The sequence below is a fragment of the Chaetodon auriga genome, chromosome 10 (assembly GCF_051107435.1).
Source record: "Chaetodon auriga isolate fChaAug3 chromosome 10, fChaAug3.hap1, whole genome shotgun sequence".
Classification (NCBI taxonomy): domain Eukaryota; kingdom Metazoa; phylum Chordata; class Actinopteri; order Chaetodontiformes; family Chaetodontidae; genus Chaetodon; species Chaetodon auriga.
In genome coordinates this window covers 9836805-9862110 of record NC_135083.1, presented here as the reverse complement: position 1 = coordinate 9862110, position 25306 = coordinate 9836805, and the positions used below count along the sequence as shown (strand labels likewise).

At 40.9% G+C, this 25306-nt stretch overlaps 1 protein-coding gene across 2 annotated transcripts in view; it reads right to left on the bottom strand.

Annotated features, from left to right (window-relative positions):
* Positions 1 to 23576, bottom strand: part of slc12a5b (solute carrier family 12 member 5b) — a 35729-nt gene extending 12153 nt beyond the window's left edge. For both annotated transcript variants that reach the window (XM_076740151.1, XM_076740152.1), the window contains exons 1-4: positions 23239 to 23576; positions 3372 to 3475; positions 3039 to 3179; positions 117 to 263 (exon numbers count right to left, since the gene is read on the bottom strand). In XM_076740151.1, the coding sequence (XP_076596266.1) occupies positions 117 to 263; positions 3039 to 3179; positions 3372 to 3475; positions 23239 to 23293 (447 nt within the window). In that variant the 5' untranslated portion in view covers positions 23294 to 23576. The remainder of the gene's footprint in view (positions 1 to 116; positions 264 to 3038; positions 3180 to 3371; positions 3476 to 23238) is intronic.
* Between the last annotated feature and the right edge of the window lie 1730 nt (positions 23577 to 25306).

The window sequence follows — 25306 nt, the reverse complement described above, 5'->3', positions numbered from 1 at the left end:
TCCAGTTTCATTTTATGTGACATCTGCTTTCTGAATGGACTGCAGTCATTACGTACAGAGAGTGGCGGTGTTGCACAACAAAATGCAAGAGCAGGAACGTCAGCAGTTTTACTCACTGTGGAGCAACACATGAAGACGATTATGAAGGAGCCGAAGACGCCTCCAACCCCGACCATCCAGGTCATCCGCAGGAAGAGGATCACCCCAAAGATGTTCTGGATACACGGCAAGTACACTCCCATCAGAGTGCCCAGCTGTGGAGCCTGAGAAGCACAAACATGAAGGCCGATTGGTCAGAGTTTGTGTGTCTTAGCTGTCAGTCGAGCTCATCTTAGTTTCCATCTGAATGGATTTGATATGTGGGTTATAATCTGTCGGGAGTGCACTTTGTTGTTCAGTCTCCTTAAATCTATTCCGCCTTTAAAATTCATGAAAGGAGGTCTGGCTCTTCCATTAGAAAGACAGGGTTTTATTCTTTTCAAACACAAAGAGATAGTAATCCTGTGGAGAAGAGGAAGACAAGCACTTTGTTTTGAAATGGGTCTATTTCTATAAGTACACTCTCGGAAGAGAAAAATGTCTACGCTCTTTTGTCCTCATTGTTTCTGTGAGTAAAACTGTTTCAACCTCAAAATAGTTGAGAGATAATTTTTAAAGTAACATTTTTTAACCTGCAGAATGAATATCTACGCACATAAATCCATACATTTTGTGTTATAAAGTATAACAGCTAAAACTAGTTTATACTCTTGTTGTAAAAGCTCTCAAATTCTGCATGAAAGTGTAGAAGAAAATATGAATATCCCCACAGAGTTGACTCAGTGGCCCACTGCATGTGGTTGGCCTCTTTTAATATAAAAATATAAATTAATATCCCTTTTCACCCGTTAATTACAATAATGTCTTAACTACTGTATCTGGCTGCAGAGGACCAAAAATTTTAAATGTTAACACTATGAAAGAGTGACAGTATAAAGAATCAGAAAACAAAATAATCAATCAGATTAACTCTTTGCTCATCTTTCTGAAACCCTCATGTAAAAGCTGAAGAGGCGAGACGTGTGTGACGAGGAGGAAGTGAAAGATGAATGGACAGATCAAAGCCTCTGCTTGTGTTCAGTCCGCGGGTGAAAGCCGGTGGGGGGTGCTCTTGACTGCTCGCACTGCAGGATGTTTTGGCTGAGTCAGTCTGAGAAACATCCTCACATTGCACCGACCGTCAGTCAGCGTCTGGTAACCAGCTCGTCTGTCTGAGTCTTTTCCTGCGGATGTCATTTCTCCAACACGTGCTAAAGGGTGTCAACGCCCAGTCAGTGTGCAAATATGCGACAATGTCTTGCTGCTTCGCATGAGTAACGCTTTCTTTTAAGTCCCCCGTATTTAGCATTTATAAGCAGTATATATACATTGAATTAGTAGTTTATACCAAACAGGAGGAGGAGTTATAGCTGTTAACTTATATCTGTTTACAGCTACATTAAGTGTTTATACCACTGTGACATCACCCGCTGCTTTGCAGATTACCATTTGTCATTATGGCTGTCGCCATCTTGGTTTTTTAGGGCCAGAAGTAATCATATTTGGATGAGAAGGTGGAGCAGGGGAGGATACACATTACTACACCTCTATCCTGATTGGATCTGACTGAAATAGACGACAGACTGAGGACATGCTGTGGTGGCGACTTGTCAATCACAAGGTAGCCAAGCCCTAAAGCATACATTGATTTAATGTCTATTTCAATCGAAATCGACTAGAAAATAGTGATTGAGACTCACTTAATTGGACAATTGGAATTCACTTAGCAGCCAGTGGAGTCGCCCCCTGCTGGCCATTAGAAAATATGTGGGTTTACGGCACTTCCTCATTGGCTTCACTTGTCAGACCTGGAGGCTCTGTCCCCTATTTATTCAGTCTACGTTTTACACACTGCTTATAAATGTTAAATAGGGGGATTCAGAGTAAAGATTGCCGCCCTGTTAGATTTTAAAATTGTCCCTTAAATAAGTCTAATGACGGAACAGTTACTCCCACCATCTTGTCCAGATAAACCTTTTGCATTGAAAAATCTCCACCAGTTGCATCTTATGTCCAGTGATGGAACCTGAAGTGGACAAATAATTCAAAAAGCAAGAAGTTTTCAAAGAGGCATACGAGCTGGCGAGAAAGAGACAAAATCATTCTTCAGTGAACAGAAAAAGCAGAATAACTCAAATACCCTGCATCCATGTTATTACAGAGAGCCGCTCACTGAGGGCAGCGGTGCTGGCTGAGCTTCAGCTAACAGACTCACGACCTGTAGGTGTGTGACCTCAGCTCACTGCCTCCAGTGCTCTGCATGTGGGAGCGCAGCAGCTCTCCACCACAAGTCAGCTCCACAGTATATTCTGTTGCATATTCTGAGTGTATAACACACCTGACAATGTCCTTAAAGGCTACATTTATACATCCTCTCTTTCTTTTGCATCCTACAGACCTCTACAGACGGCGCAGCCAATATTACTATTATTTAGTTGTTTTACATTTGAATGTATTGTCTGGAGGGATTTTATTGACAGAGGGACAGACTGGGATATGAAGGTGGATCTCAGAGGGCAGAAATACTTTTAGTACTTGAGCTCCGGAAAATTCAACAAAGATAATTTTATCTATCTCAAAAAATGAGAGTAAGAAGAACTTTTTGGGGCTTGTGATGGTCTATTTTAGATCCTCTGGACAACCAAAGTAAACAACAGGAGAGAAAGTAGAGTAAAGCCCAGAGAGGATTCAGGCTATCGAGAGACTAACCCTGTTTTATGCTCCACTGAACAAATGCAGGATAACCGACCGACACAAACCTGATGAGGGCCAATAAATGATAAGCTGGCTAGAAGCAACAGGCAGGTGCCAAGAACACTGTCTGATTAAAGTTAATGTTAAAAGGATTTGAAATTTAAATGAAGAAAATTAGCAAATACAGACTGTAAAGCAGATAAAGCTGCCCCTGTGGTTCAACCTGCTCCAGGGTGCAGATGAATGGATCACATGCAGAAATTTACCTTGACAGGTTTTTTAGACGGACGTGCCCCCTCCTCAATATTCTCAGCCTCTTCGTGCTCTTTGCTGCCCGTCGGCAGGTTGGAGTAGTTGGCCAGACTGCTGAGCAGAGACGAGACCATTGGACTGGTATCCATCTCCTCCTGTAAGACACACACACACACACACACACACACACACACACACACACACAGAAACCCAGTCATGCTAGACCTGGAGATCTGATGTGAATCCTCTTCCCTCAGTCATATTTTCACCTTACAACAACAGCAAGGTCTGGTTTCACATCCATATTCCCAGTATGTTTTATACTGGGTTTCGAAATCTGCCCTCACCTCAAACAGAGCCATATTCTTCCCGTCATACTGCTGACTCTTCTCTGCATCACTGGCTGCACTGCTGTTGATGAATGGACTGCTCTCTTTGGGGTTCCCATCACCTGAAATACAGAGAGGCTTCTTCACTCATACAGCTGCACATAGACATCATGTTATTAGATTCACAGCAAAATTAAGAGCAGCTTATTAATGAATTCAATTAGTGTGCTGAAACTATCCATCGCTTGGGATTTAGCAGTGAACAGTGCTGTAAAAGCTTTACTGGAGCAAAGAAAAACTAAAGTTAAAGGCACCAATGAAGGATTTCTGCTGGAACTAGGAACTTAATTTTATTTAAGACTTTTGTCATTTTTTAATATTTGAAATTAGATATTACTTTAGTATTTGACACCGAATCAACAACAACAAACGAAAAATGCTGCATTATATATCATACATTAATAGTATATTAACACATTTTCAGGACTTCACTGGTGCTAACATCTCTCATCTTTTGAAAAATCCATCTCTAAGCACTTTTTGTTGGTGGTTTGAATGTGGAAAAAAGTATTTGCCAATGAATGTAATGTCATGTTAATGTAATTTCCAGGGTTGTGAGAAGAAATCTAGAGGAAACAGAGAAGATAACACATAAACTGTAAATTTAAAATTATAAAATTAAGAAAAATCGAAGGAAACTTTCCTCAAGCTGCAGCAGAATAACACGAAAGACCTGCAGCAGTGCATCAGAGCCACTTCACTGCACAGGCTACTGCAAGCTAACGAGTTATGTCATTGAGGTTTTTATTCATTTTTTATTTAAGCTGCCACACCAGCTTCTTGTCATGATGTCGTGACTGAAGCAAAAGCATACAAATCTACTGATTGAAATAGTGCACAGTATGAAATCAGAGCTGCTTTAATCATTCAAACTGGTCAGAATCACACAACACATCGAGCAGGCTGTTTGCAGGGTGAACACCTCGTTAATCCCACTGGGAAACCTCTCCACAGATGGACGAGGCCAAACAAGGTCAACGTTCCTCCAGCACCGTTTGAAGTCAGTGTTGAACCACATTACATAATTCAGCAGTTTTACTGAAATTAGATCTACTGCATGTATGGAGCTCAGCATCAGGTCGCACCTCCTGATATTTCTCTTGTTAAGGTTTCTGTTATTGGCACTAAAAATATTTTTCAAAACAAGCAAAAATATCTAGTCTCAAAGAATCCAGTAATCTTAAGTTATCTTAAGTTATCTGGATCCAAAGAAATTCTGACAGTTATATATTTTGTTGGTGTTCATCAAACAGCTTTATAACTCTGGAAATGCTCTGGAACTCTGGAAAAGATAGTTAAGGACAAGTGATAGACAAAAAAACAGGCACTTATCATGTTGATTTAGGATATTTAATCTTAACTAGATTTTAATCTTTGCCCTGTAGCTGCTAAATGCTCCCTGTGTTCATCAGATAGCCACTAACTGTTAGCTCGTTGGTGCTAGGCGGGTAGCGTACAGGGGCTTCACCACAAACCAGAGCACAAGAGTTTCATCACAGTTTCTGATTGTTAGCCAGTAAAGCCACAGGCAGCCATATCAGTTTAATGTAACCCTCCTTTTATAGGATTAAGTCTACACTGTGAGCACGTCCTCTTTAATCCACAGTCTTCTCCTCACCCCTTCTCTTTACGTGACATCTCTCTGCTTCTTTTCACACCGCTAAAGCACTGAGTGCACAAACTGAAGAGCACAAGAGTCCCATACCTCCTGTACAGCAACGAACAAATGAAAGGTTCCCCTCAGCTCAGGTGTGCTTACATCTCGCAGTACAAAGACATTTAAAAGCCTGTGCAAGTTCTGAAAAGAGCCACACAAGGGGACATCCTGCAGCTCCTCGTTGAAAGTGAAAGCAACACAATCAAGTCGTCTCTTTTCGATTCCCCAAGCTGCAGCAGCATTATACACTAATCTTTAAAGCAAAGAGGACAGTCAAATGCCAGCCAAACTGCTCTCACGCAGCACATAATCCTTTGAACGACGGACCGCTCGCCTAAAGACGCGCTGCCTGTCAAATTGGATCAGAAAGCATTTCGATTTTATGTTGTTTTTTTAAAGTTTGCATGAAAGATCACAGCTTTTAAATCAGATTTCTATCAATACCTGAACACAACACCGTCAAAACACCTGGACACTATACACTGCTGTCCTCTGGACAGTGAAAAGACCTTCAACAGCACTTTTGTGTGTCTGTTTTTTGTTTCAAATGTAGGCTGAGAAACATTTTTCCAGCTGCTATAAATGAGATCAGATGTGTAGCTGAAATGATCTCAGAACACAGCAGTGGAGACCTGTTTGTTACCTGCTGTGATGAGGCCAGGTGAGCTACATTTTGTGACTTTAAGACTCACAGCAGCTCTTATATTTCTACTCTTAGCTGTAGTTTAGATTATATTGAAGCCAACCACCTGAATATTCTGTAATCCACCATGATTTTTAAATCTGCATTAAAAGCTCATTTCAGCCCTTGGCTTAGAGAGGAATCAGCTTTTAAAAAATTGCAATTTGATGTTTTACTAAATGCCTTTGTGTGTGTGTGTGTGTGTGTGTGTGTGTGTGTGTGTGTGTGAGACTTCTCTCTGTACATGTGTAATATTGAGCGTGTTTGTGACATATTTCGTTGAGTATAAGTTGCTCATACTCCTGCTGTCTTGATTTAAAATAATGAGGTTGAGCTTTAATGATTTCTTAAAGGATTCCATCATTGATTAATTCATATATTTTACAGTTTATTAACATGATTATTTGTCTTTTTCATTGAATAAATATTGGGGTTATATAGCAGAGGAGGCAGATCAGCTGAACCATCAAAACAAACAGGATCTGACCTCTGTGTTCTGCCTCCTGACGCTCAAAGACCTGCTAAAGCATTGTCATGTTTATCACGCGATGAAGCTGCGTGTCAAAGTCAGCGAATAAGCAGCGATGAATTCTTGCTGGCGGCCCTACTATTTTACCCGTGGGATGACCGTGTTGTGTAATAAACATCCTTCACTGCACTGCAGGACATTCATACAGTAATAAAAGCTGCACTTTTGCACGTATTTTCAGAGCTACTAAATCTGTGTTTTTTTCCATCAATCATCCATTTACAAGCTGTACCAAAACACACCTCACTTGTGTTTGTGTCCTCCGATCAGGAACCACATCCCCCTCCTCATCCTTCACTGCAGTCAGTGACCTTGGAGTGTAACCAACCAACCAACCAACCAGAGGCCTCGCTCAAATTGATCGGCTGATTCATTACTGTGACAGATGAGGTTGTAGCAGAACTGACCTGTAACTGACCTTCTTTCTCTCTTTTTGCATTCCTTCAGGAGAAATGGAGTCGTAAAACATCCCAACTTTTAAGAGCTATTGACCGTTTGAACTGTTTACGGGGAAGTCTTAATTCAGAGAGAGACAAGATGTCTGGCGGAGGAACACCTTTGCACCTTTATTGAAGAATGTTGTCATTATTCATAAAAAAATGTCTAACGTATGTTGTGAACAATGTTGAAATGCCATTGAAAATTGATCATTTAGAATATATGTGATTGACCAGAGTGAGAAGCAGATGAGTCCCTCGTATGAATCATTAGCTAATTCTCGCTCTATAAAGCGAAATCACATCGCCTGCCTGCAAACCATCCCACATGTGCGACAGCCTATTGGTCATTAGACACACCCTGAAGCGAATATACTGTCTGCAGCGTGCAGCAGACACGCAGTCTTTTGTTAGTCCTTCTTAGTCTTCAGCTGTTCTTCAGTCTTCTCTTAGTCTTGTTTTCGTCTTGTCTCGTGTCCTCTCAGTTTTTTTAGTTGCTTTTCATAGTTATGCCAGGTAGCTTGATTTCTTTATTCAGAAAAGCATTCTTTTGCTATTTTTTTTTAATCTTCGTGATTGCTCGCCACGTTAAGCTGCACAATTTTTCCAAAGTTAAATTCTAGTCACGTAATAATAATTTTGGAGACATTTTCGACCGGTCATCAAAGAGACTCTCAATTTTATTATTAACCTAAAGTTTTGCCATACGGCCACCAACTCTCCCCACCGAAGACCTGTAGCCAGCCTCGACCCACCTGTCTGGGTTAAATAACCATCTGAAGCCGCTCTGTGCCTGTTACCGACACCAGAGATCCAGACCCGGGTTCCCCCTGTTGGACTGCCGAGCAGACTGGAGACAGAAAACAACGCCTAGGGCCCCTTCGTGTCATGTTCATAGCAGACGTTCGAACGAATGCAACATTAACTTTGAGGTTTAATGAACAGATTCGCCTACAAGGTTAAAAAAATCCCAAAACATTAGTTTAATTTGCTCTGTGTGTTCTGAGTATGTTGTTTCGTCATTTCCTGTTTTATTTTGAAGGTTTTCCTTTGTGTCACATTTTGTTTTCTTTCCTCTATTTTCCTTCCTGTGTGACTGGTTGTTTTCACCTGTGTCTGATTAGTTCTCCCTCCCCCAGTTTGAGTCCATGTGTTCCCCTTCGTCTTTGTCAGTTTGTCCATTGTACATGGTGTTTCAAGTTTCCTGTCAATTTGTGAGTGTTTTCCAGGATAACCTTTTTGCTGAACCTTGCTTTTTTGTTGTTGTTGTTGATATATTTGTTCCCCTTATCTCTGGACTGGCAGATGCAAAGACAACAAGTGAAACAGATGATTGTTGTCTGTCTGCATAGTGGTAATCCTGCACAGGTAAGATACTGTCTGGAGTCATTTTCATCCAATTAAACCTGCTCGTAACCCCTCTCTTCACAAATCCTCCAGCTCAGAGGGGAAAAATCTGCTCTTCCTGTGAGGGCTCAGCTGTGTGAAACCTCACATACAATGAGCCAAGCTGACTGACTTTACTCCTCCTTATAACTCAGAGTCCTTTTCTCCTGCAAGTCTTCTTCTTATGCGTCAGAGCACAAAGGCCTGGATTTAGCATTAATTGGCCCACTGACATTCAGTGTGAAGATCCCCAAATTTTTAAGTAGACTTGGATGTTCCAGTCAGAGAAATTATATTTCTCTCCAGAGGCATGAAACTGTTGCTCTTAATATCACAAGTTTTAAAACAGCTGCCAGTAACACAACTATGCTGATGATACACAGCTATTCATTTCCCCTTGGTAGCTGAAAGTTATGTAGAAACGAAGAAAATCCACACTTTTGTGGAGCTTTAACATGAAAATATTCAATATTTCACCCCCCCACCCCCCCAAAAAAACAAAAAACAAAACAAAAAAGAATTAACAGAAATAACAGATTGATTAGCAGAATTGTCATGGATTAATTTTCAGTCAACCGATCAGTTGATTGTTTCAGCACAACTGGACTTATCATCAATGCTGCCCTGAAGTTTTACAGCCTCATTACAAACACCTCTTTTCCAAATATAATTCTGAATGACTGTTTTTGACATTTTTCAGGCATCTGAAAGAAGATTCATACTCCTGGGTTTTAATCAGGGCTAACAAACTTTCAGCATCAATTTTAAGATTCTTTTCCTGGTTTACAAAGCTCTTAATGGCACTGTGGTACCAAACGTGGTTAATTGGGAATCACAGGATTGCAGGTATGGCATGTGGACTGGTAGCGGGGGAAAGTCCTGGGGATTGCAGATGATTTTAGTCTCTGTTTGAGTTCACAAGTGGTCAAAAGATGTCGCTTGGCGCTAATCCAACTGTCTTGATCGATGAAGTAACCTGAAGAAGAGAGATCCCTGTCTGTCTGTGCCACTTTGGAGTACCTGTACAATAGGTGAGCCTTGTGAAATGTAGTGCTCATCTGGTGGTTTCAAAGCGCTGACAACAGTTTCTCTTTGATTACGCAACACAGAAGAATCACTGGCTGAGAGATTAGAGTCTCAAAAGTGACCTACATAGATAAATTCCTGCAACTGAAGAGAACTAAGAGGTTTATATGGGTGTTAACAGCACTTAAGACTTATCTGTAGTCAGCTGTAAAAGCTTCCGATACCTGGGAATATCTAAAAAACTGACATATAAAGGTGCCATGCAGAGCTACAACTGCCAAACAGCAATGAATAAATGTAAAATAAATAATACAAACATAATAACATATAATCTAGAAGTAGAAATATAGCACGGCACTGACGAAGCTCATTAAAGCACCAGGGAACAGACAGTGGGTGTATTTACGGTGACGGGTTGCTGTCGGGCTCATGTCAACACGTAAAGCAAAAACATACAGCACTGCGTGGATTGTGTTTCATGTGTGGGTCAGATCAGGACGAGCTGCCCGATCTGACCCATATTCATCAGGTCCACAGCAAATGACTGCCCCAGGACGAGCTCTTTGTATTCCTTTGTGTGCATGCGCTAAGAGGCATGCACGCACACACAATTTCCAAAGCACCTCGGAAACACAACAACTTTCGGCCTGTATGTAGTGTATTCAGGGACGGTGGATTTATTGGTTTATATGAAATTAAGTCTTAATGAAATTACAAAGTTTAGATTGTAAACAGATATGTTCAGCCTTTAATGGCTCAGTCATGTTTTACTACAGAAATTTCAGATAAATATCCATTTAGTTGATGAATTTGGTTTACAGAAATAAGCATCTTGTGTTAAACCTGTGTTATACCAGTGTTACACCAGATTACTGACAGTAACAAGTATTTTATTATGTTTTAAATTTGAGAATGAAAGCCTCAAATAGTGGCATCTAGCTCAACTGAATACCCCTCCCTTGGCCCTCCCCTTCCAAGCAAGTAGGAGAACACTAAATGGCGATGTAATATTGCGGACTCCGCTGAAGAACACCTGCTTCCTCTGTAGATATAAAGGGCTCATTCTGTTGGTTGAACCTGTTGGTCAGAGAAAGTCTTCAGAGGAGTCTGCGGACTGTTCGCGTGATGTTAATGCAAACAACCATCAAGGTTCGTGCACCCTGATGTCTCAGATGTTCACTCTAAGATGTCAAACTAAGAAAAAGATGGAGTTGGCAGACCTCAGCTGTGGTGAGCGAGGCAGGGAAGGAGAATCTAAATGTAACTGAGAGGTCAAATCTCTGTCTTGGGCTGGAGGGTGTATGACGCTCACCACTGAGTGTCGGTCACAGCGCAAAACTGAACCCTCTCGAGGATCGCTATACATGAACAAAGACAGGGGCGAAACCAGTATCAGTCAGTGGCACGAAAATTAGCATATAAACTCAGCATGGTGCGTTAGGAGTGTGGTTGAGCGAAGAAAAGCATGTTTTTTACAGGCAAGACAACAAGGAACAAACAAGAACTACTGCCAGTGTGTCAGGAATTCACACCATTACATGTGTTTGTTCAGTAGCCACATGGCAACTGCTAAGCATCTGTTTTCTCTGGTGCCTAGGGGTATTAATTCAACCAACAGGTGGTGCTATACTTCCACTAAATATATTCTATATTCTATAGGGCAGTTTCGTTTCATTGCGTGCATTTTCACAGTCCTAGTGCAGTTAAAGCCTTTCTGATGCAAAGGTTAATTAGCTGAGTGCTCTAAGCCGTATGATTTATTGTATATTATATATACTGTACATATCCAGTAATTGAGGGGAAAGGGTGCAAAAGTAATTTAACTACAGATTTCATAGAAAAAATGAGTGGTCATGACAAACTGTTAACCCTCGGACTGTGTGAATAAGCCACCCCCCGTCAGCCATCAAAAAACAAACAAAAAAAAAACAAAACAAAACAGCTAAATGACAGAAAATAATTTGTCCTGAACGCACCCTGGAAACCAAACATCTGCAGATCAGTGTCTGACATACTCAAGTGTTCAGGGGCTTTAAATGATTTGTTTGCCACTAATGGATTATCACTGTCTACATCCCTGTTTTAGCCTCAGCACAGACAGCCATGACTTATTGATATAAAGTGATCGGCTCAGGAAGATGACATCACTGCAGAATTACAAGATCTGAAAATAACGATGCTGCAGCAGCAGGCAGAGCTGTGACTGACTTGACAGCGTGCAGATGAAAGGCAGTGGGCGGTGTAGATTTGTACCCTTGATGTGACATGGCTATTACAAAATGGACAGTTTATACCGGCTTTTAAAAGCTTAATAGGACGCAAGCTCAAGGGGATTATCTAGCAGCTGCTGGAGGCCACAGAGGAAGGCAGAAATTAACTTCTGCATGTGAGAGAACTGCACCAATCAGCTGCACAGCAACCTCACAGTCAACCGCACACATACACCTCATTCATTTTCACCTCGCCTGCTGTAACTGAGGAATTAAAGCTAATTCCATGAAGTCATTTGTTTAATTTAAATCCATCTCCTCACTCACACCCTTTCACTGTCTGTTGCCTGCCTCTGTTTTTGTCTCTGGGGCACATCCTAGTCAGCAGGGGTGTGATGCTTTCTGCCAAAAATGGACAGACTGAATGTAAAATTTGGCATTTAAACAGGAATGAGGACAGACTATTGAGTTGAGCAATGATGTTGCATTTTCTGCAGCAGGAGCAATATCATATGTTGAATTATGCTGTCACTTTGATGTGTGTATATCCGCTGTCTGTACTATACATATGAGTGGTAATTAATTAAAAGCAGAACAGCTGCATCTGCTGGATTTCCTCTCGAATGTGCCTTGAGCCATACAAGCAGTGTGACTCAAGTAATGATAATGTCAGCCTGTCAGTTAGATAGTTGTTCCAAAACTTTAGTCCAAACTGATATGTCTCAAGCGTGATGTAAATGAAGCAGCCAGTAATCCTAAATAAGTAGTAGCAGTTTTTTATAACTCATTCAATCACTGATCATCGCGCACAGCCTTCTTGTTGAGGGACAACATTTATCTTTTGTGCTCCATTGCAAACACATGTCACAATCAAAGTTTTAGCTGATTTTTTTTTTCAAAGCAGGTCACTTGCAGATCATGTATTTGAAGTCTCAGTAACATTTTCCACTGAGCTAAAAAATTGTGGTGATGCAAGACTTTGCTTGACAGTTATTGGCAATGGGTCTTATTTTGTCAGTAAAAACACACAGAACTTAAGACAGAAATCGGCTACGTGTAGTAACAACTTATTATAAACTCTCAGTTCTTTCACATCAGCTGTGTCATATGTTACAATTGCAAGTCCTCATGTTTGCATGATGGCTTCAATGCCAGGACAGAACACGCACATAAATTTGACTGTCTCCACCAACACCTCTTGAAATGGTGTATCAGAAAACGGGGGGAAAAACAAAGTGAAAAACTGCTGAAAATTAGAACCAGACCCAGCATTTCAACGTGTGAAGCTTTTTCCTGTCAACGAAAATAATATTACTGCCTCTGAAATCACTTAACACTTCTGCCTCTCCGTCACATATGAGCATGATCACCAAAGGGAATAGCACACTCAGTTACTGGTGAAAACTGGCATTCCTTGTATAACTAATGAGACCACCCAGTTCCTGTGTTCGTTTACATGCTTGGAAGCCAGAGGAAATGTGGATGTGGTGAGATGAAATATGATCAGCAGCCAACACGACACAGACCTACATACATTGCATATACACACAGTGTATAAATACAGACGGTGTAGCCTGTATATACAGGGATTTGCATTTGGCTTAACTAAACAGAAGCAACATTACATTTCCAACTAAATATCACAAGTTTTTTACACTTCTGTAATCTGATTACTCCACCTGCTCAATACGCTGCGGCTTCACCCACATAGTGGAGAAATAAGTCGTGATGATACAAAGAACTGCACAGTCAAGCAGCAGGAGAGTCACACCCACTGAAGTTCAACACTTTCTGCCTTCAGCCGATCAGTGTTTGTCCTGTATGTACTCTCCATCACCTTTAATGTATTCAGCCACAAATAACAGGGAATGTGTCCCTATTATCAAAGATACGGTTGCTGTTGGCTGTCAACTTTGTCAGAATTTTCATTAATCTTAAAGGAAAAGTTTGACATTTATGGAAATATTCTTATTCACCTTGTTGCAGAGAGTTGGAGATGATCAGTACCTCTCTCACACTTGTATGCTGAGTTTGAAGCGACTGCGAGCTGTTGGCCAACGTGTTTTAGCTCTGTGTAAAGGTCACTGGAGTGTAAAAGAGACAAATTGCTGCCTTATGTGAGGTTATGTACCAGAGTCTCAGCTGGTTTCCAGGTAATGGTTCCCGGGCGAGAAATAGTTTAGTAAAAGCTAACAGATTAGAAAAAAATATGTTATGTTATGGGATATCGATCTTCTCATCTAACTCTCAGCAAGAAGGCACAAACATTTCTTTCCCAACATGCCAAACAAAAAGCTGCATGACTGGAGGAAAATTCAGTTTGATCAGACTGAAAACAAAACCATATTCCTCAGTTCCTGAAAGAGTTCTCATACCAAAATGAAAATGCTGCTTTTTCCATGTTGTAAACTAAAATGATTGGTTACGCTTGTGTAAATGTATTCATGGTTAAAAGAAACAATATGTGAATTTGGTATTCAAATCAACATGTTTGTACACCCATATTCCATGCTGACTAGTTTAATGACAACCACTTTTCATGGTGCTATCAGATTGTCATGCCAATGGCTGCTGAACAGAATAGTTGGGTTTTCAGCCATTTCAACTAAAAACCAAAGCTGATTTTTTGGCAAGGGCGGCCTTTTAAAGAGAGCACACCAGAGACAAAGTGTTTTTTGGTTTCAATTACAGTGCCAGAGTGGAGCCTTTGTTGCTGGAAAAAGCAGCGGTCCAAATGCTTTTCAGACCTCAGCAATTATCAACATCCTCTAATTGTGCCACCAGGAAAATTAAAAAATTGGCTGCTTTATTTGTTGGCTATCACTCCACTGATCTAATTAAAATACTGATCAATGATTGGTGCAAGCTAAAACCAATTTTCCAATAATAAATGTCTCGTTATCACATTATCTGCTGAAAAAAGAGAGAAAGTTTTAACCAGAAAAGTCTTTGAAATGACTCATCTGAACACAGAGCCAGAGCTTATTCACGATGTTTTCCCCAACAATGGATCATGAAATGATTCATCGACAGTCAGCAGAAGGTCAATTATGGTGATTTTAGCATATGACAGAGAGGAAAGGGATCCTCAGCATTTACTGGTAAACTGTGTCTTACCTTGTTATCTCTGTGTCTCTCTCACTTTGTGGTGTGCAGTTTGCATCATTCATTCAACTCATGTGTTCCTGTTATTCTACAAAGTGCTGTACTGTCAGTTGTAACATTGAACAAATTTTCCAATTTATTTCTACATATTTCTCGGACTGTCAGCCATCAGTCAGTTAACGCTGACTCAGCCCTTAAGTGATGTTGTGTTTTAACATTGTAAGCTCAAGTCCACTGGTTCCTACTGTGATAAATCTTTACCTTTACATTAGTTTAAACACACTGTTTCCATCTGCGGAGTATTTCCAGAAGCTGGTCAGTGTGTGTGGGATTGCTGAAACTACTGTGCCTTCTGTATGTTTACTGAACTACAGGAACACGTCAGCCAGTCCCACAGCGTCGCTCACTGATTGTTTTTGAACACCTTCACCTTTAAAATCTGACTCAAATAAACCTCACCTGACACCAACTACTAACAACGGACAGGCTAGGTTCCCTCCACAGACCGGGTGATGTGACTGGACCGCTGAGAGTGAGCTGTGGGAGGGAAAGTGATGAGGGAGAAAGGATTAGACCACACTGTATTTAATAATCTCTAATCTAAGACGACTGGGTGGGAGAGATGTTGTCGCTCAGTAGGAGGATTAGAGGAAAGCACTATCGCTATTCCCACTTCTCTTTCTCCAGATCTCAAAGTGTCGGCGAGATCATGGTCTTAGTGAGGCCATCGAAGCTCCAGTGAGTCATATCACTGCCAAGTGTCACAGGGGAGCACAAGAGAGACATGAGAAGTCCGTATGTGAGACCTATACCAGACAATATAATGTGTATTATTCTGAAATGGGCCAATGGGCATTAAAAAAAGCTTTTATATTTGATACTTTAAGTTTATTTTGATGCTAATATGTATGTACATTTACTACAAATTTTGCAAGAGTATTTCCACACTGTGGTATTTCTAGTATAATTTAAATAAAAGATCTGAGTCCCCCTTCCACCACTGACAGTCTTATCGTGCTGCAAAATGTTTTTTGTGACTTTGACACTGGAGATGCTGCCTTCTATTATCCATAGGTGATCTTTTTCTGATATTAAAGGTGCTATCATCAGTATTTTTCTGTTATCAATGGATCAAAAGACTAAGTGTAATGTGACAGGTGCCAAACCCACAAACAATTATCTGCCAACTCTGCAAACCTCGTCAGCTCCGGGGAGCTTTATAGATTCTTTTAAGGCCACAATTTTACTGATCTGGTTCACTCATTACTCATCTCATTACTCTCATAGCATGGTTTTCATCCTCTGCAGGAGGCTGTTAAGAAGCATGGCGGTGCAACATGGTGGACTCCAGAAAAACACATCTTCCTGGAAAACAAAGATTTTAGTGGTGACCTTAATGCTGCACACGTGGGTGTAAGTTTGGAACAATCTCACCTTGTCAAGGTTCTTTTCTGTGCATAAATGACACTAAATTGACTTATAATTGATCCCCCTCTGTTTTATGTCCGGCATTACAGTGTTATTACATCACATGAGAAAATACTCTACACACAACACACTCATTTTCAAAGACGACAAGCTATTTTGTCTGTTTGATATTTTTCCTGAAAGGATGCAGGTGACATGTTCAATTTCTTTCAACCAACATTACCAATGGTGTCAAAATAAGGGTAAAGATGACACATATTAATGTTATAATAATGGACCACATCCACACATTAAGCACACTGACGGAGTCAATCCACATATATGCGCACAAGATGTCGAGACCTTCTTAATCCAACATTCTGACTGTCTGACATCAATTAAAGTTGTTTTCGGACGAACGGAAGAGCCGGAAGAACCAGTCAGACACGACGGGACTCAAGTTCCTGTTGCTCTCTGTTCGAAAAAGTTGGTAATACCCTTCAGACAGAACAGGAAGTAAAAGGAAAGTCTGATATGTCAAACCTGTGTCAGTACTGTTGGATGCTGCAGGCAAATGGCCAGTGCATTTTCTGTTCTGAGCCAGTTTATTAAAGCTGAGGATACATCAGTGAAATTACAAGGAAGCAACAACATTCAAATCCTATATGTGGCATTAAGAGAGCAGCTTTACATAATGCAGCACTCCTCTACAATGAGATAATACCTGATGCACAATTACATGACAACTACTGTCCACCACAACTCAGCCACAGAGAATGGAAAGCTCAGTGAAACACAAACATGTTTAAGCCTTTAATAACTGCTGTTGTTTCCCCATTTAATTTCTTGTTTATTGTAGTACAGTCATAACAATGATGTGCTGCTTCTGTTATTGAGGTTAACACTAATAATGTGATAAGACAGTAACCCATGACTTTATTGTCCTAATTAAGCCTACAGCTATGACCCTGGCAAAGACAACGAGTCGTTATCTGCATGAGGAGAAGGAGGTTATGTTGGTGCATCATTCCTCACCTATCCCAATGTGTCAGGTGACCTCTCTCTCTCTCTCTCTCTCTCTCTCTCTCTCTCTCTCTCTCAGTGAAATTACAATGGTGGATGCTGCATTAACGTATGGGCAATCAGACAAATTGATTCAGATTCGAACACCAGTGGATGAGCTAACAACATCTGGCAAGCAGATTAAGTCCATCTCAACAGGCTGTGGTTGTGTTACGGAAGGCTCGAGGTGCATACATATTACAACCACAAAGAAATAGCTCCACGATTTGGGAAATGTCTTAGATGACTCAACAACTGGAGGTAAACTACGGGGGGGGTTCACAGTTAACCTGACTGCCAAGACACGGTCCTGCACATAACCTCCCATGAAAAGCCCAATGTGAAGATTTTACACTCCAGTTTTTGTATGTATTAAAGAAACAAGACATGTGGTAACTCGAGAGCTTTAGAGGTGCTGGTAGGCATATTTTCTCCCCTTGGAGAGAGCAGGCTAACTGCTTCCACATTTCCCGTCTTTGAGCTAAGCTCAGCCAACTGGCTGCAGGCTCTAGCCTCATATTTACAGTACAGACAGAAGAGAGGTATGGTGATGAATGAGCACATTTCTCAACTGTTCCTTAAAAGGGACACTGCGGAGATATGCTTGTTTACCATCTTACCCACAAGTTTTCATGTGTTGAGCTAATTCTTACTCAGCACAGAGCCTGGAAGCAGTTACCAAAAATTAATAAATCTGAAAAAAAGTTGTCACCCTTCTCATCTTGCTTTTCGTCAAACAGCAAATCAACATATTTCCCCAAAATGTTCAGTCAATTGATTTGTTCTGTCAGCCATCAATCATGACCCTGAGAGAGGGAGAGCAAAAGTGACTCTGCTGATTGAGAAACAGTTTAGTTTAAGGAATCCTGTTGGAACCGATTAATTCCACAAACATGACTGATAAAAGCGACCAGCATCCTGTTGTGCAGTTGTTCCCATCCTGGGGGTCAGGAACCCCACTGAGAGTTACAGGATAAATCTGAAGGATTTTGAGATAAGTAACGGGACACACAAAAATAATGAATAAGTTATTATTTTGAATTACATAACTATATTACCTCCTCAGGCCTATTCAAATACAGCAAGGTCAGCCAGTCCACCGCTTTGCTCCAGACTAAAAAATCTCAAGGATTAGATGCATTGCCATGACATTTTGTACACACAGTCATCACAGTCAGACAACTGCCTGACTTTTTCTGTGTACGTGAAATATGAAATGTGGCACAGACATGCTCTCCACTGAGAGAAGTTAAACCCTGATTGTATATCATGGAGTAATAACGGGCCACTACATTCCTAGTCCAGAGTGAAAACATAAGTGGGAACAGATGTTCTTCTCTTGTTTGTCCTCCAGCTAACCAGGGCATCCATCCACATCATCTGTACCCACATGCACCGTAGTAACCAAATATGGCGCCTGTGGAGCAATATGTTTTCAATTCCTGTCTGAATGAAAAGGTCATGAAGTGTCATAAATATCTTCAGCTAGAGTTTTGGAGAACTGGTCCGTCACGGTTGTTTTGAGCAGACGTGAACCCAGTGAGAAGGGGGCAACTTTTTCTAATTGTCTCATGCTCTAGTGCCCCGAGCTGTGATGCTCAGACTTCAGCTTGTGTCTGCCTGAACATAACTCTGAACACAACAATGCAAGAAACTGACCTTGCATGGCTTGAAGTGTCTGCGATCATGTACTTGCATGGACAACGTTTGTGGCTGTAGTCTTGGTTTTTGAAGTCCTGTTGTTGAGTTGCTCCGCTGAAATTAAACAAATGGCCCATTTCTCTAGCTCCTGAATGTTTGAAGCTGTTTGCAAAAAGCACAGCCAAAATCATGTAGAGTGTGTGAGCGTGGTTATGCTATGTACTACGTGTGTGTGTGCACACACACCTCCAACTAGGGTTTAATCTCTGCCTAAACAGCCCTAAGAGGGCAATTCTAGACCATCTGCCCCCCAGAGCTCATATTGACTGACCAGCATGACAAGGTCACTGAGACAGACAGCAGCGAACAAACCATCCAAACATCTGAAACTCACATTTGATATAGAAAACATGACTAAACTCCTTGACAAGTTCCAAAGAAGTACAATGTCTAGTGTGAAGTAGTTTGGATGAGCGAGAAACACAAAAAGAGAAACATCGTTCTGCATGTGCAAGGTTGAACGGCAGTCGTTACATTAGATTTCAGTGGCAGGGCTTTAATTTCAGCCTCTCCCAAAGTGCTGATCATGTTAGTCTGTAATATCTTATAAAAATTGGGTATTTTGACATTTTTAATCCATAAACGAATGTACATTTTGCTTCACATGTATGCAGCGTGTCTTTGGCCTTCATTTAATCAATTAAATGTTATTTAACAAACACAGAAATAACAATAATGATTAGTATCATTAATGGTTTAGATGTGGCTGATGTTTTGGGAACATCTCAGTGAACTGTCTAAAACTGGTGGCAAAAGGAAGGAAGGAAGGGGGCATGTGTACGTCTAAAACAGTGGGTGTGGAGCCGCTGCATGAAGAACTGCGGGGGCTCTCTGGCTCTGCAGGTTGATGACATTGAGAAAGCTGCTAGCAGCAACCTGAGGCCAAGCAACCGGCCCTTTCTGAACAGGCATGTTTTGAAAGGCCGCTGGACTCGTCATTTATAAATAGATGTGTAAAACTTTGCACTGGGGCTGTTTGTCCTGATGCTTTCAGACAGCTGATACATTAGTCTGCAGTCCAAAGCCACAATGAGTGAGATACATTTGGCCGCTTTAACATTTGTTTTCTACTTTTAATAGTATGTGTTTGCATTTACTTTGCGCATGTATATTTGTTTTCATCTATCATTCCCAGTATTATAATAAAACCCTCACCTCTGACCCTGCATCACTCACACATGGTGTCATTATATGCTTTTATATAACTGCCGCCAAAAATTTGACATTGACATGACCTTTGTTTATCTCCTGCACCAGCTGCTCCAGATAAAACGAGCTGTAGACTGTGACTCTACAGTGCTGTGAACATGGAGCCAATGGCCACTGCTTCAACCATTTCCAAGACTTGACTGTATGCACGATGGGTTTGACAGCTCCACGATGCGACGTATCACTCGATCCTTATTAGGATGTTTGAAGATTAGGTGCTTTGCTCAAGGACACTTTGACAACTAATTTTAAGTAATTTACGAATCACAAGACAGAGCTAAAAGGGATGCAGGCACATCAATATGGAACCGAGTAAGAAAGTCATTTACAAGAAAAGTCAATAGTTTTTCACTTAAAACAAAATTTACTTGATATTTTGAGGAGGAAACCTGCACCAGGATTGAACCATCTATGACAAATTCCTCAGTTCACCGCATAATTACTCCTGTTGACCTTATTGATCAGAGCTCATCCATTTTAACTGCCAGTGGCCAGCGGCCAGCAGCCTCCAGGGATCTCATAAATCCTTCATCTCAGCCGCTCTTTTAAAACAGGCATATAATATAATAAGACAGAATTTCTAACCAGTTGCAAACACTCTTGTGTGTGCTCTGTTTATATGGTGATCACACTCCAGTTGCACCACAAATGCCATCTCATTTTTCACCCCTGTGGTGTCATGGTTAGCTCAAATCACGACCTTTAAAAGGCAAAAGGTCATTGTCCTTCTGTTGTGTTGTCTAATGCAAAAAAGGAGTGGAAATTCCTGACATTCACAGTAAATGCAATTCACGTCTTAGTTTGCAGTGATGTTTAGCAGAAAAGCAATTTTTCTCTTTTACTTTTAGGCTTGTTTGGTCCTCAGCCATTCTTGCAGCATGGCTTTATGGACAGCAGTGTCTGGGGGTCAGTCCACCACTTTGGGCCAGTTTAAAATGTCTCAACAAATATTGGATGGATTGCCATGAAATTTTGTACAGACATTTATGGCCTCCAGAGGATGAGTCTACTGACTTTAGTGAGCTTCTGATTTGTGCTCTAGTGCTGATCGATTTAACCATGCAACCGTCTCAGTAATGCTAAATAACAACCCTGCCTACCTGTTGCTTTTAGAACTGCTTTTAAGACGTCGTTCTTCACTTACAAATCCCTGAGAGGCCTCGCCCTAAGTTATTTATGAGATCTGTTTTTGCTTTATAGCTTTGTGTTCCCTGAGATCCTCAGATGCATCATTCCTTGTTGTACCAAGGTACAGATTGGTATATAAAGGTGATGGAGCCTTTGCCGTTAGGGCTTGTAGACTTTAGAGTGACCAGCCCGAGGATGTTGGGAAACATGAGATAATGTTAGCTGACTCTTCTCTACCTGTGCTGTTGGTACACAAGCTACATTTGGTAAATGAAGGACTTTGCAAGATAATGAAATGAGCAACCATGTTTTTTTGTTTCACTATCAGATATATTTAGCTTTTCTTTATCATTCTTTCATATATGATCTACTTTACTGTTGTTAATTTATGAACTTGTGAAGACACAGAGACAACAACTGCATCACCATTAAGCCCACACAACCCTGGGGTGGTGCATTGCCTACTAGTTACTGTGTATTTCCCCTTGAGGAAATGTGTCAAAGCCATTATTTAAGCTACACACAACGGTCAGTACAAATTGATTTTCCGCTCAATATATTGTTATATAAGTGTCCTTGTAATCCAGTTTTCTGCCTTAAAACTTTTTAAAAAATATACTTTGGGGGAATGCCAAGTCAACCACCAAAACAAGCTGGTCGTCGCCGGTGCAGCAACGAATGATCATTTCATTGCATCGTTTAATCTACCAGTTATCTAAGTTCCTTCTTTTGTCCGACTGACATTAAAAAAAAGTGGAGATACTCTAAAGAAAAACAGCAAATCAGCACATTCAAGAGGCTGAAAAGAAGAAAATAGTTTTTGTCTTTTTTGCTGTTTTTGAAAAAATAATAAAACAATGAGTCAATTATTAAAATACTCGCCACTTAATTTTCTGTGAATTGACAAATCAATTAACTGTTGCAGCTCTAGTAATAACTAATGAAAGCAAACAAGAAAAAAGGTTGACTCAGACTGCATATACACACACATACACAAACACACACACACATGCACCATTATGAAAGGCAGATATTGCCCCTGGCGAGATGTTCTTGATGGAAAGAGACGTGAATGAGTTTGAGAGTGAAAAGCTGGTTTGCCCAGATGCTCTGCAGGGGCTGTACTAAAAGTGCTTGACATGGACGTATTAATCTACAGCACCACATCTAGTGATGTCAGATTCATCCATCCACTGACCAAAACAGCTCAGCTTGAAAAAAAAAAAAAAATACAGCAGACAAGAGGAAGTCTAAACTGGTTGAAGGTTGACATATGCAACCTGGAAGGTGCAGTGCATGAGAGGCAAGTGAAGGTGCTATAAAGCAGCTAGGTCCTTGACTGGAGCACATCCACCTGTTGTTTCCATTCTCTAAACATGCTGACCATTAAACCATCTGTTTTACCTTAAAATAACATCATTTTGACGATACCCTGACTTGTAATAGGGACAATCCACCTCTTTCATTCCCACTCTGCACCTGTTCACCTGTTCTTGCACTACATAACTGGGGTTAAGTGGGTATGATCTGCTGCGAAGTGGGTAACGCTTTATGGCACTACGTCACACACCACCAACTCTGGGTCCTCAGCTCGCTATCAGACAAAGCTGAGAGACAAAGAGAGAGTGACGGAGCTGTAAGACAGACACTGAGCTGGCCGTCCTGCTGTTGGACTAGTGGTAACATTGGCTGGTTTGTCACATCTTGTGTTGCAGTTCTTTGGTGTTTGACTGTGTTAACTAAGTTACCAACTTGCTAGTTTTTGATCATAAGCCAAGTAAGTGAGTTTTGATAGAGGTGTAGCTGCTAGCATGTAATAACCAGGTGTTAGCTGCATATTGTGTCTGGTTCAGGCTCTCTGGTTCTCTCTGGTTCTGACATTGTCTTCATCAGGACAGCGGTGTAAAAGTGAATTGTACTCCGAAACTGTAGGAGTGCCAAGTATGAAAAGACACCATTTCTTTCATAATAGGGCTTTAATATATGTGTCCAATAAACCTTTAAGTACCACCCAGACATAAAAACCAGAGCTGAAAGAGTTTTGGAAGTTTCCTCTCCATCTCTGTCTTTCTGTTCTTCACACGCAAAAAAGGCAAGTGCAAGGACTAACACATCTCCATAGCCTTGAAATGACATAATCTGGTCCTCCAAACTTTCCGTAAGTCACACGGCTGCGCTCACACTCTCAGCACCCTCATTAACACTCACACACACATACACAAATTGATGCACCAAAGTGCACACGCACTCCTGTCTCACCAGTCTGTGGCAGGTTTCGTCACTCACCCTGGCTGTTGGGTCCCCCCTCTCCCTCCTCGCAGTCCGTCATGTTGTTCAGCATCCTCTCTCCTCCTCAGGCTGTGCGCACTGAGCACGACTCTTGATCCTGTTGCTTCGAAAAAAGCTCTGGTGGGCTAGAGTCTATGACAAGATCACCTCTTCTCACTTTCTTTCCTCTTGCCTCTGATAGCTCAGTTACAAAAAAGCAATATTTATCCTCCCTTTTACTTGTCTGTTTGCCTGCTTCCCTGTGTCTCTCTCCAGGAGGAGGATGGAGAGACTGAGAGAGGCTGCAGGGGAGAGATGATGATGGTGCTTGGTGTCACCCACATGCACGCTCTCGGTCTCTGCGCGCCACTCGCCCTCCAGTCAGTTTAAGCCCGATGACTACATTCATCATGTATTCAGAAGGTATTATCCCTTCCTCCCTCCCTCCCTCTTTCTGTCCCTCACGCACGTTCATCATCATCCATCTCATCATGAGAGAGGGATGGATGGAGGGATTGAGAGACAGAGGGGAGGCAAGTTAAATGACAAATCACTGCCTCCTGAGATTAAGCATCTCCTTTGATGTTCTTTTCAGATGGAAGACGAGATTCCATTTCATTACTGTGTATTCATCCCTCTTTTGTTATTTTTCCCTCACGCTGTGTCTCTCTTTTATATTTTTCTGGTTGGTCATGGCCCATTATCTGTGGAAGGGCTGCAGGCTGCACTTGTATAACTCTGAACTTAAAATGCAAGCCGCTCACCGTTCCCACACGCACTGGTTGAGCTACCCTGCTGTTTGCATTATTTTGATCTCCTGGATATGAGCATGGGAGAGACTATTCTCTGAATTTTAGCTTTCATGTTTGCTTTTTATATGAAAACTTTATTAAAATTACAAAACTGAAAGGGAAAGACGAGCTCTTCACGGCTCTGAGTGGATTTCTACACAGTGATGAGAAATCTATACTAGCAGTTTTCTGTACTTTTATTGTCTAATCATCCTGGTCCTCCTTAATTCAAGTGTTGGATTTGATCCTCCTGTTATGATGGTTGAAACATGTAGTTGGCATCTCAGGGAAGGCTCTCTTTCCATGCTCATCTAACAAGAAGACTGTTTTTTCGGAGTATTCGTGAGCACGTTTCAAATCCCATTAGATTCCATATGGTGTTCCACAGGGTTCAATACTTGGTCAACTCCTCTTTTCATTATTTCCAGTCATTGTGCACAATGTGTTCACAATAGATAGATAGATAGATAGATAGATAGATAGATAGATATTGCTTGATTGAGTGATAGATTTCATCTGAAACAAAATGCAGCTGCTAGAGTTTTAACAAAATAAGTAAAAGACAGCAAATTACAGCCATTTTTGTATCTTGACATTGGTCTCCTGTCTCATTGTAATTGATTTTAAAATTATATTGCCAGTTTAGGCTCTTAATGGTTTAGCCCCTTCATACTAACTTGTTGTCTCTCTCTATACTTCTAGCTGCTGTCTTAGGTCATCCAACACTATATAGCATTGAATGTACCAAAAGTTAAAAGAAGTACGAATCGACCAAAATTGTGAAACAACCTGCCCAAAAATATCTGCAATGCGACTTCTGTGAGTTCCTTAAGAAACATCTCAAGACCTCCCTTTTTTAATCTTGCTTTTGTTGAATCTTACCAAAAGCACACTTCTGTTTAGTTGTTTGTATTTCAGTGCTTTGTTTGCCATCTTTTACTTTGAAAGTTTCTGTGTTTTGAATGTTTTTATATATACAATTTGACAATTTGTACAGCACTTTAAGTTACACGTGTGAAAGGTAATATACAAATAAAGTTCATTAATAATAATATATAAATTACATAATTTGTGGTTAAGGAAAATTAAGTTAACATTGAGACGCTGTGCCAAATTACCCCGATTTTAGCTTTGACTTGAACACATGCCAATTTCACACACCTCCTCTCACACCACAGCATTTTACCAAGACAATCAATAAGATTTCTATCAACAAATTGCGATTATTGTATAGTGTTCACCTAAAGGACCCTGAGCTCGAGTCAGATTTGTAAGGATGTTGGCCTCATGCAGCC